Below are 16,387 nucleotides of genomic sequence, written 5' to 3' on the forward strand. Positions count from 1 at the left end.
CTTTTATATTGCTATGTTACTGCAGATAATAAGAACTAAAATGGCTACAATTGGCTGTTTGTCTTTCCAACCAAATTGTTTTAAAAGAAACTGTGTGTATATATGCACACACATATGCTTACAGACCACTGACTATTCAGTGTCGTTTCACTCCAATCTGCCCCAAGGGACTTATTAACAAGAACATGGGTTACCCTTGCCCTCTAGAGCAGGATGTAATATAGACTTGATATATAATTTATACATAATCTCAGGTGAGATTGATTCCAGTTTGGGGAACATTTTTTGGATCAACTGCAGCTACATGCTTATACAGAACAGATAAACTGCACAGAAAGATAGCACAAGACAGGGACTGAACACTGCTTGCTGCCACATGAGCTGTAACCAAAAGTCTCCAGATCTGCCATTTCAACAGCACATTTTTGATTTGTATAAGAAAGAAGCATCTGACTTGTAGGTTTTTTTTTTAAGTGAGGCACTAATTCAGTTTGAAAGATCAGTCTCCAGCATGCAGTTTAGAAGAGTTTTTGTATTGCACTGCACTGTATGGTAACAGATGGAGATCGAGGTTTTTTTTAACACTACATACATTTTTTGCTTAGAGAATTTAATTCATTGGGTTAGCCAAGTCTATATTTTTGTAAAAGCAATTCCAACAGAGGACAGTACTCCCAATGAACTACCCTATGGTAATAAACTGGCATTCCCAGAGAGAGTTAGGAACAGAGTGTTTCTATATTCTTTGTGAAACAGCAACAAGTCCTGAGGTCACAGGTTACAGAATCACCTAATAAAGGCATGTAAGCAACGATCAAAAGAGCACAGCGTTGATAATACCCTGTTATGGATTTTGTGTTTCCTCAGAAATACAAATTACTGCAGGAAATTTGCTCAGAAAAAGTTAAGAAAAATCATCAGCTACTAATGAATGTAGCCTCAAAGACTTGATTAATACCATTAAATGTAGTATCAAATAAAAGCAAAATGAAATGTTAAAAACTCCTATATTCATTAATTTTATTTTCATTAATTTAATCTTTCAATAACAGGACTTGGCTAGCTGTAATTGCCATATCTTATCTTCTACAGGTGACTACAACATTCAAAACTGAGAGGTCTGCAATATTCACCCTTCTTTTTCAACATATTCATGACACCTGTTTTCATGCATAAAATTACAATGGTTTAGTTTGGGCTTTTTGCATTTTTTTCTTAAATAAGTGTCACAGAATCACAGAGTGGCCTGGATTGGGATGGACGTTAAAGATTATCTCATTTCAACCTCCCCTGCCATGGGCAGAGACACCTTTCACTAGACCAGGTTGTTCAAAGCCCCATCCAACCTGGCCTTGGACACTTGCAGAGATGGGGCATTCACAACTTCTCAAAGCAATCTGTTCCTGTGCCTCACCACGCTCACAGTAAAGAATACCTTCCTAATGTCCAATCTAAATCTACCACCTTTCAGTTTGAAGCCACTTCCCCTTGTCCTGTAATACATGCCCTTGTAAATAGCACCACTCCAGTGTTAAGTACACCTGCATGATTTTTTCTAAGCTAACCTTTATTAACGAAAGTGATAAAGTGCTGGAGTTGCCACCGGTAACCCGTACAATTGAAATTAGAAAAAGGGCAACACACCGCAACAATAAAGCTTCATCAAAGACATCTTTCCTTCACACATGTTACTCCTGCCTTCACTTTGGAGAGAAATATGTCCTAAGCTATGACAAATTCATAAGGATAAAGGTTGATAGACTATACAATACAGAGAGTTATATGTGAAAAGAGAAGCAAAATTATATATTGAATACTTGTTTTCATAACTTCAATCTTGCATGTTATATTCCTTCCTCAAACATTGTCCTTCCTTCTCCCATTGTGAACTAACTTCTGGTTTGCCAAATGACCTCTGCAAAATTTGTAATGAAGGCAACAGGACCCCGACTCTTCTGTATGAAAACAGGTGCAGATCTCTACTTGCATATAGTGATCTTGTGTTCGTGTTGTTCAGAGTCCTTCTTTTGCAAGGAGGAGGGCAAGCTCTTCATCTTTGTTATATGACGCATTACAATAAGGTTTCTTGAACTTAAAAATTCGATATCAAGCTTCTGAGGGCTTAAATGCAGAAGGGACTGGACTTCAGTGCTATGGAGAATGTAATGAAACAGATGTGATGGCATCAAATAAAGAGTTAAAGTTGCCAAATAAGTCATAAGGTTTGATAACTTCTTGCAACAATAACCTTTGTGGAAAAAGAAGTCCTACAAAGCAAATAATTCCAACTGGAGGAAATGCTTTTAAGAAAACTGGAGGAAATGCTTTAAAGAAAATCATTAATTTCTGTCTCAAAGATTAAACCTGAAGCTGCAACAGTAAACTTGTTTTGCTTGAAAATGAGTGAATACAGTCACCAGTTCCGCCTCAAGGATCCTGGCCATTTGCTTTGACTTACCCGCTTATGAAGACGCTCTGCTTCCTCCTGATACGCAGCAAGTTGCTGTTTCCATTGTTTCACATTGGCAGTGGACTCCAGCAGGGCTGCTGTGAGCTTAGCATTATTACCCTTGAGCGTGGCCAGTTCTGCCTCCCAGTGCTTGCTGATTGTCGAACTGCACAGACAGAATGAGAATGGTCAGAACTCCCAAATCTCTTCCTTTATGGTTCTTAAATGTCTTATAAATTTTCTTTTAATATCCAGCAAAAAGAGAATTACACAAAGAATTATACAACTAACAATAACCAAATACGATATCTATTTGGTATATAATTATACACCAAATAAAACAATTAAATGAGAATCCAGCTGCTCAAATCATCAAAACTATAAATTCAGGAAGTATATGTAATACCATTATTGGAAAAAAAAAATCTACCTTTTCCGTTCAACAGGGTGTATTTATAAATAAAACCTTAAAGATCATGAAACCCACATAAGTTTCCCAAAAGCAACAGCATGAAATTTGAGAATATTCATATGATTAGTCACTCTTTTAATATATGCACATTGAATGGAAGTGCTTTTTTAATCCACTACTTTATTAAATGTGTTGTAGGAAAATATTTGTTATCAACTTGATTAAAAAGAGTTAATCACGTGCTTTGGAAGTGCAGCTTTGTTGTCTTAATGTAAGTCTTCCATTCCTGAAATATACTTTATTAAATATAATATTTAATTTGTTCTTGCAAATTCAAAGATCTTGAATTTAATAATATTGTTAATATTTTTTACTCATCAATATGAGCAAAGACAGTAGAGATCAAGTAGGATGGATATACTACTGCTTTACTTCAAAGTGGAAGCTGATGTTGAGGTTTACTGAAGCAGCCTATAGAGGAAAATTCCTGCTTACAATTTAGTTGCTGTCTTGGCAAATACAGGGTTTTAATTTTCACAGGTAGTTAGTTTCCCATCATCTGCAGACCATATCTTTGCACTCAATACGCAAGGGAAAAGTATCTCAGACATATCAGGTGAATGCATTATATGCATTATATGCAAATAGCTCATTAATGCATACTTGTATAATGCTAACAGCATGTGAGTTACACACCTACACGGATAGTACATGCAGAAAATAATTAATTTTTTTTCATTAGCTCACTACTAAAGCCATCAGTGAAAACCAAAAATCTGTAACTCTGACCAAAATTATATTCTATGAAGAATTATTATTATTTAATTACATATTTAAATATATCTCTTAATGTTATTAAATTAATTACTGTTTTGAATGTAAGTTTACAGATCTATTTGAACTTTGTACACATGTATAATGAAATATTCTGCCATCATTTTGTCCACTTGGTTTCTTTCTTCCTGCATATGCAAAGTCCATCCCATCAAAACATATTTCAAAAACATTATGACTCCAATAAATGCTCCTTAGGTGTTCAAAATTAATCAGACACTGGGGTACAGCCATTACCTATTCAGACCACACGTTTCACTAAAATATTAGATCTGATTCTTCCATGGTACAGCATTTCCTTCCAAATAGTACTTTGTCCCCTTGAACAGGAATACAAGTTTCTCCAGAAGAGGAATATGCTGTAGCATTTAATGATACAACTAATTACAAGTTCACCACTACAAATTTTAGATCTTAAAGGACTAAACTAAAATAGTTATGATCCTACTTCCTCAGGGGACACAGACTCACATATTCAACAAGATAAGCATGAATTTCTGTAACCATGTTCACTCTTCTGTTCTTCTAATCAGATTAAAGTTTCACTTACAGTAGCCCAGAAGATAAGCAAACCGTATTAAAAGAATGCTCATAATGTCTAGTTCATTAGTATATTCATACTCGTCTCCTGATGTTCTGATCTGACAATAGCCAATCCAGCAGTTTCATGCAAGTGAGTTCCATTTAGCAGTCCTGCAGGACTATTGGCTACTACTAGCTTCTAGGAAATTGTTTACACATAAGACCGATACTCTCTTACGAAATGTGCCTTACTACTCATCTTTGCCCTCAGAAGATATATGCACACAAACTGATGTAACAGCTGTATCTCAGGCAAAGGCTGAGAACTGTCTGATCATTCATTATCCAAAGAACTGAAAGGATTTCTTTTTTATCTATTAATGCATATATCTACAATGATACCCACTAATCCATGAAGAACCCAGAAGTCAGACTCTCAGGTAGCGATGAGCAATAATGTGAGGTGATTTGTGGTGTGTATCAATTTCACCTTTGCCTGGTGCCCCTACTACAGTGTCTCCCAAGAAAATAGCCAGGAGCTTTTAAGTTATTCCTTGTATAATGGAATGTCAGTATGAAATATGAAGCATGTATTTTCTATTACTGCTATGGTTACCCTAGTTCAAAAGCTGTAAGGTTTCTTTGGATCTGATTATTCTTCAATTGGTTATTCTCAATAGGAATGCATCAGTATTATTTCTCAACTGTACTCTTTTTCCCTAAGAGACCCACATAGTTGGCAGGAACGTTCCTGTCGTAATACAGGTTCGACTTGCTTGTAGCATATACTGGGGGGTTTTTCGCTATGAATAATTGTTACTGTATCTTCTACAGATTCTGTTACAGTGCCATAAAATGGAAACACTTTACATAAATTAGTCTAGTTCTGTATTTGGTAATACAGAAAGAATTCCTAACTCTTTAGATTTATCCTCTTTCTTCTTAATGGATATCATACTGGGAATCACAGTCCCAAGGGTGTGGATTTTTTTGTTTCATAAAATAATAATTTTATTAAAATAGCCCATAACCAGTCCTGGCAGTTTTGACTTTCTTTCCTCAAATACTTTCTTTAGAACCAGAAAAAAGCACACTTACAGCATGCTGTTCTTAGGTTAGACTGAGAATATCTGCACTGAAGCTTGTATCTATAGAGCTATTACTGGTTCAAATTTACCAACCCTTCCTGAGAAAACACTGGGAAACATATGACTCAGACACAATGAAATTGTCCCTTGGAGGAGGAAATGCTGAGACTAGCCCCTGTGAAAGTGAACACAGAGATCAAGAAGATGATGGACACATGGAAAGTCCAAAGGGGCCCCAGAAACTGCTCGAGCATGTAGCTGGAATTTTGATGGTGGAACAGGTGCACTACAGTCCCTTGGGAAGGTATAGGAGAGCTGCAGATATTCTTTCTCTCTACCTTTTACTTCATTCCTGTCTGAAAGGCTTGCTGCTAAAAGGAATTTATTTTGTCCTCACTGCATTAGAATTCTGTCACAGAAAATACACACAAGTTGTCTTAACAGCTGTACATACTTAAACCTAATCTGAATCATCCCTCATGTGCTTTGAGACTATGTACTCTACAAAGCACTTAAAATATGTACACTTACTCAGTGATCACACTGATCCAAACAGTAATATCTACTAGAGCACTTTCCAGCTCTGCACTGTTGTGGAAACCTGTATATAGATGCTGAGGGACACACAGTCATACCCACTTGCAGTCTTGCGGGGCAAGAATTCAACCTGCATACATGCTTGTTTTCTTCTGAAAGCCATCCATCCCTTTGCTGGCAGTGTCACAATTTTAACAGTTATTTCTTGAAACCTGTCAGAATTGACATCACTGACTGCCTGACAAGCCCAAAGTTTCAAGACAGTCCTTCAAAAAAAAGAAACATTCCTAACACACTGGCTTGTTGCCTGTTTTTCAGCATGAAAAACTACACAAAAGTTTTAAAAATACCCTAACAGAGAATAAAGCCTGGTCATTTCCCTTGTGAAACTTCAGAACATCTGAAAATGCAAGGACAAGCTGTTTTGCATGCATCCCATTGGTGCCAAATACAAGAGAGAGAAAGGGATCCTCTAAAGAATAATAACAAACTATGAGTTTCATTTGCTCAACTACCATGGTAATTAAAAAAAAAAAAAGAATCTTTCATAGTAGAGGTTTGGGTCTCACAATGGCAACTCTTCATGGGATTTCAAGTGCCCTTAAGTGAGCAAAAGGCCAAAACTGTCCTGAATCTCCTGTCCTTGGTTTTGGCCACAGTATCTGGTATATGTTTAACATTAGACATGTCCACAGTCAGAACACACAGGGTGTCCCACTGTCAAGGCAAATGATTCCAAATGAGATTTTTAACATCTGTGACATCATGTAATTCAACCACTTTCACAAAACACTCCTAGAAAAATGGCTGGCTGGTACCACTCCACCTAACTGTGATACCCTCTGAAAATTGAAGTAAGAGTCAATGATCTTCCTTTCATACATTTAGGCATTCTAGCCAATTAACATCAGGCCAATCTCCTTTCTCATTGGGGATTAGTTACAAGCCCAGTAAGTCACTGAGGAATTGCTTTGGTATCTGTCCATCTGTGACCTGAATAGTGTGCCAGAGGCTATAAATGCATGATTATCTTTCTCTGCAAAGTAGGTCACTTAAGGAAAATTAATCCGAAAAGCTCCAGTCACCACATTTAGCCAGTTGGAGAAGGCTTGCGAAGGGAAGGGGGGATAAGCACACATTGATGAGCTCCATTCAGAATGAAGTTATTTTGAGAAACACTTCCATGAAACAAAGAAACAAAAGCACTTCAAATTATGTTTCTGCTTTTTGAATCATTATTGCTTATTTGCTGTTCGCTTAGCTGAACGGAGTACCAACACTGCGAAACATGTTTTAAGGTTTATTTCAGATTTTTATCAATAAAATGTGAAAAAAAATCTACTTTATTAATATTTAGGGATCTTAATATTGCATTCATTGCATAAAATTGATTAGTTTATTCTATAGCATAGTCATGATTTCAAGAAACTACTGTTATTTGAGAGCAGGTAAATTATTTTCTTCAGGTGTCACTGCAATCTGCTCTGCAGGTGTGGGGTGAGCAAACCTGTCTTGGGACAGTAGATATGAAGGGGAATTTAGCCAAGTAAGAATGGAGTACTTTCAGTAAAAAATGTGGATTCTGGTATAATAACAAAATCCATGAGACCTGACAAATATGAACAGAGCACAGTCCTGCTAGCAGCTGCCTAGATCATAAATAGTGGCATGCATTGGAAGCAGCCCAAGAGTCACTGGTGGAGTGAGCATTATCAAGCAGAGGGAGTGGTATGTCAACCAGCTGGTAACAATGCATTAACTGTGCTGGCAGAAGGGAGTGACCCCTTCTGACAGCTGGGCTGGTAAAGCCTTACAGAGCAGCTCTTCATGCTCAACAAAGCACAGGGGCATTGTCAACCATTTGGTTCTGTTTCAGTAGCATCTGAGAGATCCAGCGAACACAAAGCATCACTTCTTCTCCTCGGAAGTGTAAGGCAAGTGTTTGTGTTTATGTAAAATTCCCTGGTGCATTTGGAAAGGAATCCTGCAAAAGGTCCTTATGAAAGCCCCCATGTCAAATAAGCTCCAGCTAATGCAGAAGGCTGTAAGGGCAAGATCTCTTCAACAAGCTATGCTTGCTATTGCCCACACTGAAATGAGGTGACTGCTTGATTTGATGGAGATGTTGACTCTGCTGGTACAGCAAGTGGTTGCAGCATCCCTCAAGACATTCCTAAAAGCTCACAAGAAACCTCCTCTCATTAATGCTGAAAATGAGACTCAAGCACCTCAGCTTACATCCTGATGTAGAAGAATTTTTAAACAAGCAATTAGGGAATTACACCCCTTTTTGGAGATTTCAATAAGCATTTACTGTGGCCATCTATAAAATGTCTAAAACAATTTTGTGATAGAAAGTATTTAAACCTGATGGGTTTTGGGAGTTTGTACCCTTGCTATTCCAAAGCACCATAAGCCTCCAATAATGATATGGAAATCTCTCCCTCTCTCTTGAATATTCAAAGCAATAGGGAAAAGAAGGGAATTTTATCTTCTATTAAATTATGGAGGAGGGGGAGGAGCTCTATAATGAGCCAGAAGTTGAAGAGCCATGGAGTATACCGGTTCTATCTCTCCACTCCAGGAAGAGTCAAGAAAGAAAGGGTGTGAGTTGGTCTGCCATTTTTGTCTTCCTATAGAGCTATCTGCTTGAGGCGTCTAACTCTGAATTTATGTACATGTGGGACAGAGTCACCCAGTTAAATAATTAAAAAACAGCAAAAGAGGGAAATCTACAGTAAGACCAAGAGTTTTTGTAAGAGGAAATTGTAAGACAGAACAATTGCCTCTTCACAGCCACTGCTCACTGTCTTCCATGCAGCTGTGATTAACCGTACACATGCAAAAGGAAGTCTTATTTGATAAACAGGAATTTATTTAAAAAAAAATCTTCTCAAAGTTATAATCCAGAGATAATTACCAGGAAATCGCTTTGAGTTAAATATTTTGAGTGCGGCCAATGAAAAACTAATTAATATTCAAAGAGATCCTTATCCTTAATTAGAGTATTCAAAATAATTTTTAGCAAAGGAGGATAGGTCCCCTGGGGAGAAAAGGAAGAATATTAACAGAGCATGAAAGATCTGTTCTTCCTTTTGGGATAAGGAATATCTACATGATCTCAGTGGAGTTACATCAGCACAAAACCAGAGAAACATGGTTGTGAATCAGCTCATAGCAAAAGAGATGAAGGGGGCCCTTGAAACACATTGTACTTTAAGTGAAGTGCCTAATATCAAAGCCACCCTGCTGGAAAGCAAAAAAGGCAGCTGAGTGGATGAAATGAGGAATCAGCAGATGAGAGAATTATGTGTCTGGGAGTCTCTCATTCTGTACAAATATTGAGGGTTCATCCCACTCCAGGACATGTTACTTTGTTTTGCACACATCTTTCAACCTGGAGCTTCAATATGCTTGAACTCCCAATTTCTATATCAATGTAGAAGGCAAACACAGAAGCTTTTTCTGCAAATTTGGGCAGCTACAATATATGGAGATAGAACAGGTTTCTTCCTCAAGAAGAGGAAGAAACCTGCTCTATCTTCACAAAGCTTTCACCTTCGTTTAGCCTATCAGCTTGGCCAGCCTCTTGACTGGGCTCTCAATCACCCAGAGTACCCACGCAGGCCATGGACAGAAGACTTGCCTTTCCAATTCTGTCACAGGCAGTACTGCTCTTACGCAGCTCCTGTACCATGCCTTATCAGCTCACTGAGGAAGGATCAATAGTTTTGTGGACTTATTGGGTGAAAATGACAAAAGAAGTTGATTAATGATACAGACTCTTTCCATTATAAAGCAGACCACTATGCAATGGAAATGGGTGCCCATATCCTATTTAGCTCCACCACTTAAAGTCATGCTCTGTATTTTGTTATGCAGCCTTTATTAACCACAGGGCTATAGAAACCACCACAACACAGACTTCTTTATCATGAAGGAATAGACTGGATATGAAACTCAAATTTTTAAGAATGGGAATTTTCACATAAATACCACATCCAATAATCCAGCATTGTATGTCCGCAAAAGGCAACAAAGCCAGAGTTAAAAATGGCAAAGTATGTGTTCACTGCTCATGGAAACACTAAGAGTTAATAAGAAAAGAGGAGCTCTTGAAAGACACTTCATGGGATATTAAGACAAAGTTAATGCTTCAGCAACAATCTCTAGTCATGCAGGACTTGGGTCCCAGTCCTGACCCATGTTAAAGGAAAGAACAAAGCAAAGACAAAACAATGACACTACTAAGTTTCCTGTACTGCATGTTATTGCACCCTGGATGTGTTTACACAGGTAACATTTAAACTGATTCTTATTTAAATTATGCTGTTAAGCATAGAACCAAGCATGATTTTGTACACTGTATCACAAAGCGAAAACCCTTTATTTAACCTGAACAAAGTCCCTGATCTCTCTGAAGAGGCTGAATTTCTAATTATATATTTTTTAAAAGACCCTATTTTTATTAGTAATTAAATTTTATAAAGTAAACAGAATTTGTTATCTCTTTATGAAGGCCACAGAGTATAAACAAAGTACAGTAACTCTTTCTTATAACTTTAAGCCCTTTGAAAGCACAAACATGGCTAATTAATTTCTAGGTTTTTTGCAGTAATCATTAAAACCCTACTCACCTAACAATTATCACATATTCTGAAAAAGTGAAAAAAGAAATTGTCCTTGTCCCCTTATTGAAATAGCATATTGGTGTTGCTGAAAGTAGTTTACTCTCAGATCTGCAGTGTGTAACTGATACCCAGTAAGTTTTTTTAGTGCACTGAACATTAGGCATAATTCCCTGCTGTTGCTATGGTGCTGAGTACTTCAAATATTCCAACAAAATTACATTTTTAAAATCTACTAAAGTTTTTTAGGAGCTTACATCCTATTTTCTGAAATTAGTAGGTATTTGACTGCAAAAAAAAGTAAAATTGACTCTGGCATTTATGGCACTTAATCACTTTAAGAAATCAATTAGATGATGTGGCTGTCAGCAAGTCAGATACTAGGACATGGTAACCCTGACACTAAAAATTATCTTCCTTGTGGAACTCATCTGTACACACAAGAATTTAAAGCAGTTTAATTCAAATTCACTGAATTAGTATGGATCAATTCTGCTAGGCCCATGGCTAGGCAAAATCACAAATTTCTTTCAAAAATCCTGTTAATAACAATAATTTATGTGTGCACTGAATCAATTTGCACTCTATCAGCAATGTAGCAGAATACAGTATTTGACTTCCCTACACACCTCTTACTTAGTCTGTCTTTTATTGAATGCTATTCAGATTTTAACAGTTGCACTGAACTGCGCTCTCAATTACACCTTCGGTGGGGTTTTTTGTTACAAAAACACTGTGGTGGTGAGGACAAGAAACAACTTCTTTCACAGTGACCACTTTCTCCACTTAGTAAAATAGGGCCAAAAGCCCTGAGCTTCCAAAGGTTGTATGGACTGGGGAGTTTGCACTCTTTGCAAACTGCCCTGCCCAGTGACACCTGGCAAAGGAGATTCTAAATACAGTTTGCCCGTGGTCATGTTTAGCACCTTTCCATCTTCACAATCTTCTAAGACCTTATGGGATCTGTAACCCTTCCATTCCCATCTGAAACACTCCTGGGCACACAATGTTGATTTGTGTTTTTGTGCAAGGAGAATACCACTCAAGTGGGTGGCAGTGAAGCCCTCTGATCATTGCAGGTATGTTGGAGTGGAAAAAAATGCCATACAAAACACAGTAACTGTGCCCTACAGCCACAAGGCACAGAAGAGGAAACTGAGGAAACAATTCAGCCCACAGACCTCAGTGCCAAGGCACATTTTATTTGGTGGTCTAGATGATGCTCAGAAGGCTTTGGAAGCTGCAGGTCGATTCTACAGGATTCAGCTCAGGTTTTCAGCTCTGCAACAACAGTGAAGACAGTAAGGGCTACTCTCTGGGCAACCACAGCCACATGCAGAGCAGTGAGCTGGCTGAAGAGACTTCTCCCAACCCTGTAAGCCTGACATAAACCTCACACAAGTAGTGGAGATCCTCAGCACAAGCCTCTGCCTGCATTCATAGGTGCTGTCACAGCTGTAACTGGAGCATGCTGTGCCTCTGCTGAAGATGGAGCAGCTGTTACAAGTGGTTCAATGTGAAAGATTTACAAATGTCTTGTTTAGCTCTTAGCTGAACCTTCTGTTATTGATACAACAGGATAGCTCAGCCTATAAGACCCCTTAATGCTGCTTCCCATCTTATTTTTATAGCAAACACTGACCTCAGCAGAAGACTCAATACAGCTGCAGGGCCTCACAACTCCAGGGCCACACAATAGAAAGGCATTTTTTTAGAATGACCTACAGAAATGGTTCTATGTAATTTGCATAAAGATTCTGATTTATGACTACTGGGCCTCCACCCAGGTACCTTAGGACCTTTGGTTATCTTATGATATCAAATAGTAACTACTGGTGCAATTCATTTCTGCATTACAATTGCCAGTTTGCTTATGTCAGTAAATACGAGGACATGCATTAATTACACAGGTAGTGCCAGAGATGGACTCTCGTTTGCGAACTGAAGCTACATGGAAACACTGAAAATTTAATAAAGTTTCATTTATCTCCTATGGTAGCCATGCAATTACTTAAGAGTCAATAGCCTAAATATAAAGTCCAACCTAAAGCATCTATGGAACTCTCAGAAGTACTTTGAAGAACAAGCAGTAAGTAGCATGATATAGTGACAGTAAAATATTTATTGACTGTATATGTTTGAACAAAAAAAATCACTAGTGAGTTGTAACACATGTGGATACTGCAAGCCATATTTTTTTCCATTCCACTTCTTTAAGAGAATGGAAGCATTATATTTGCCTTGTTTAAACCAAATCTGAATCCAAGAAGAGACTGTATTACTTGCACTATGTTGATCCTAAAGCCAAATTTACTAAAATCTAGTTAAATTGATGAATCAAGAGATTAAATTTAATACATGGGAAGCCTCTGATACTGATACTTTTCCCATTAACTACAGCTTAACTGTAGGAAGCAGTCCCTATGTAAGTTTATCTCCCTAATTGTAAAATATCCCATTTTTAAAGAAAAAACTAACACGGCATCTTTCTTAACAAACTGGTAGTTAATAGTTCTTATTTACTCAGTCTAGACTAAGTAATTTTAGATTTCCTTCATCTTCTTTTTGGTATAATGAAGATGATTTGGCTCAAGAATTCAGCAGGAAGGTAAAATATAATAATTTATAGATCCATTCTTTCCAATTCAACACTTAATTGATGTAACAGTTTCCAAGAAGAATATAAAGCTTGGCTCCCCTCTTATCTCCTCATCTCATCTTACTTAACTCATTGCAACCCAACAGGGAAAGAATGAAGTTGCACATGAGTTTTTCTAGTTGTGAGCTCACAGACAGCAGAGCAGAGACTGAACTTTCATCCTTTCATGAGGCTGTGCCTATGTGCCACGTGTCATCATGTTTGTTTTCTAGTATTGCAAGCTCTAGTGCACTTTCCCTGGTAAGGCCTCTCGACAAGAGAAAGGATAGGGCAAACACAATGATGTGAGGATGTTTAACAGCCAGCTTTCCTCAGCCTCCCACTATGCTGATCATAAGCCCAGCACAAATAATTCCTAAAGTGCCAAAGAATAATTAAACCAAAATACTAAAACCTCTGGAGAGTATAGAAGGAAGGTACTGCACGATAGGTGGTGCCATGTAATTACAGTAGTTTTACATTCCAAAGTATTTCATAAATAAAGTGCAGGTAACTTGCCGGCACACACAGTGATCAGTTAGAACACACTTCACACACACAGGAAATTATTTTGGCTATTTTCTTAAAATGGGGCCAAATTAATCTGAATGTATTACCTACATGCATTTGGCCTCAGACAACAAAATCGTATTTTTCTGTTTGCATTATAGTGAAAAGAAAAATCCCTTTTATTTTTCTTCCTTTGGCAAACTACTAGAGCTGAATAATGAGCAGAATTCAGTAAATTCACTTTCAGGGTTTTGGTTTGGTTTTGATTTTTTTGTGTGAACCATGTTATTTGAAGAAAATTACTTCTTAATTACCTGTGGGATTGCAGTCTCCCAGAAGAATGGTTTCCACTACTCTAACTTTAATTTAGAAACCAAACTCTCTGCATTTCATATCAGAAAGACAGAACATCATTACACCACAGTGCCATGGAGTAAAATCAGCAAAGGCAACAACTGTACAATCAAAGCTGATCAGGAAATGTGGACCACTCATAATGCTTTATTATTGTGTACTTGAGAAACCAGAGTTCTGGACATTCCAGACATTTTATTTCAACATGTTCACACAGCTCTAGCTTCATCTGCCAAATGGCTTAAGAGCTGATTAAAAACTCTTATATTCTAGTTCATTGCTGATTTGTGCCAACTCAATTCATTACAGACAAAACTTGATGGCTGTTTGGTGTTACTGTGAAATACTGTTAAACTCAAAAAGATAACACATTAAGTACACATTTTTGACAGACAAAATAGTTGTGTTTCTGTGTGCCTGCCCCTAACCTCTACCCATGTTTGCCAGAACAAGGCTGACACTATTGATTTCCCATTTCCAGGGGTCTGCCTGCTACAATGTGACAGAAAATCAACATGACACAATTATGTTTAATCAATTGACTTGTTCAGGTGCAGAGTGAATGCTGTTTGCACATTTAGAGACATCCTGAAATGGCTTAGAGGGAAGCAGCTTTGGCTGTTTACTTGATCAATGAGATTTTACTCTATTCTTCTTGGGGCTTACACCATCTGGACAGGATCCTTTACCTAGAGGATAGGGAGAGTAATTGAAACAGTCCATCAGGGAGCCATGGCAGGGTGACCACAATCCAAGGGAACATCACGCTGCGTTGCCTCCATAGAATACAGAAAGCAAAACTGTGGATTGCAACACTGCCAGAAGGTACAAATAAAGGCAGTTATCTGGGAAAGAGGGTTTAGTGAATTAGACCTGTCTTCAGCAGGTTTAGATGCTTAAAAGCTAAGTGAGGTTAAGTATCCCAACATGGCACTTCATCTACCCAGTTTTAGGTGCCTCTCTAGGAGGAAAAGCACCTGGCACTACGGAAGCACTTCCGGTGTTATTTTTTGACCTCATTATCACATGGATGTGGGAGAATTTGCTCCACCAGAGAACCCAGGCCACAACATCCTCCAAGAGAATTACTACCTTAATTACTACCTATTAATTAATTAATTAATTACTACCTATCACTAAAGAAGGGAAAAATCTTTAGCAATCCTAATTCATTTGACAAAACCAAGACACTTATAAAGTATCATATAAGGAAACAGCATGGATCTTTTGCCTTGGACTTGAAACTAAGCTTTTAACTTCATGTAAAAATTAAGAGCTTCTCCTTGGTCCATTGGTCTTGCAGGGATGTAAAATGATCCCTCAAAGAATATATAAATCTTACATGCATGCATACATACATACACACACACAAACAGATTTTATGAATTCCAGATGAATTCTAGAAAAAATAACTTAGTTGAAAGTTATTTTTTTGTCTAAGTTATTAATTTAAACATGAAATATTCATTTTAAAAATACATTATGTTAGTACTCTTTTAATGTAGAGAGTTTTCTAAACTGCTATTCTCTTTTTTATTGAACTTTAGCTTTTATACATGCATTCTTTCAAGAAGTGGACAGAGGCAATCCATTTGATTGAATCTTATCAATAAATATCTAAAACCAGCAAGTGGCTTCATCAACATGATCTCTTTGCACCACACAGACAATTGTATGTTGGCTCTGAACTGGTGAAGCTAAAAGGCACAACAAAGACACATGTGCGCCTGAGAATGAAAAATATTCCAGGGACAGAAGTGCTCTTGCAACTCCATCCTATCCTCCCTGTTCTGTGTAATTGCTGGAGGAGCCTGTACGAGCTCAAGGTACAATTGTCAGTTCTGAAGATTTACTCTGGCATCAGAAAGGTAGCAAAGGAACAGGAGCTGCATTCACATCTCCTGAATTCACACACTATTTCTGCCTCCTCCTAACCCAAGCAGAATTTGGTATAGCAGCACTTCTACCTCACATTTTCCATAACTGAAGCCAGCTCTCATTGCTTTAGCTCATTGGAAGTCCATATGGGCTTCATTAACACCATCTAGCACTTTATAAATGGCAAAGCCCATGGATGAAAGAATCCATGTCATGTGTTTCAGGGGAATCCACAGCTAACATTTCACCAAGACTCAAAGTGGAAATGTTTCATGACTGAAGATGTCTGGCATCTTGTAACTCTGGTGCAGTGTAGACTTTACACTCAGATGCAGTGTAAACTGTTCTCTCATACATTTAATACATCCCCTATCATATAGCATATATTTAATACTATCCTCATCAATGACATCACAAATAAAATTAAAGACTGGCTCTTAAGCTTAAATACTTGCAGAAGATGGTGCTAGTCATCCTTTTTCTGTTTTCAGAATATATCTCTTGTCCAAGGAGAGAGGGCAGATAGGAAGGGAGTAA

At 37.7% G+C, this 16,387-nt stretch overlaps 1 protein-coding gene across 1 annotated transcript in view; it reads right to left on the reverse strand.

The window, feature by feature from the left end:
* The window catches only part of HOMER1 (homer scaffold protein 1), an 87,554-nt gene that overhangs the window by 20,736 nt on the left and 50,431 nt on the right, over positions 1-16,387 (reverse strand). The window contains exon 6 of the mRNA XM_030968164.1: positions 2,459-2,615. Within this exon, the coding sequence (XP_030824024.1) occupies positions 2,459-2,615 (157 nt within the window). The remainder of the gene's footprint in view (positions 1-2,458; positions 2,616-16,387) is intronic.

This window comes from Camarhynchus parvulus, chromosome Z, assembly GCF_901933205.1.
Source record: "Camarhynchus parvulus chromosome Z, STF_HiC, whole genome shotgun sequence".
NCBI lineage: Eukaryota > Metazoa > Chordata > Aves > Passeriformes > Thraupidae > Camarhynchus > Camarhynchus parvulus.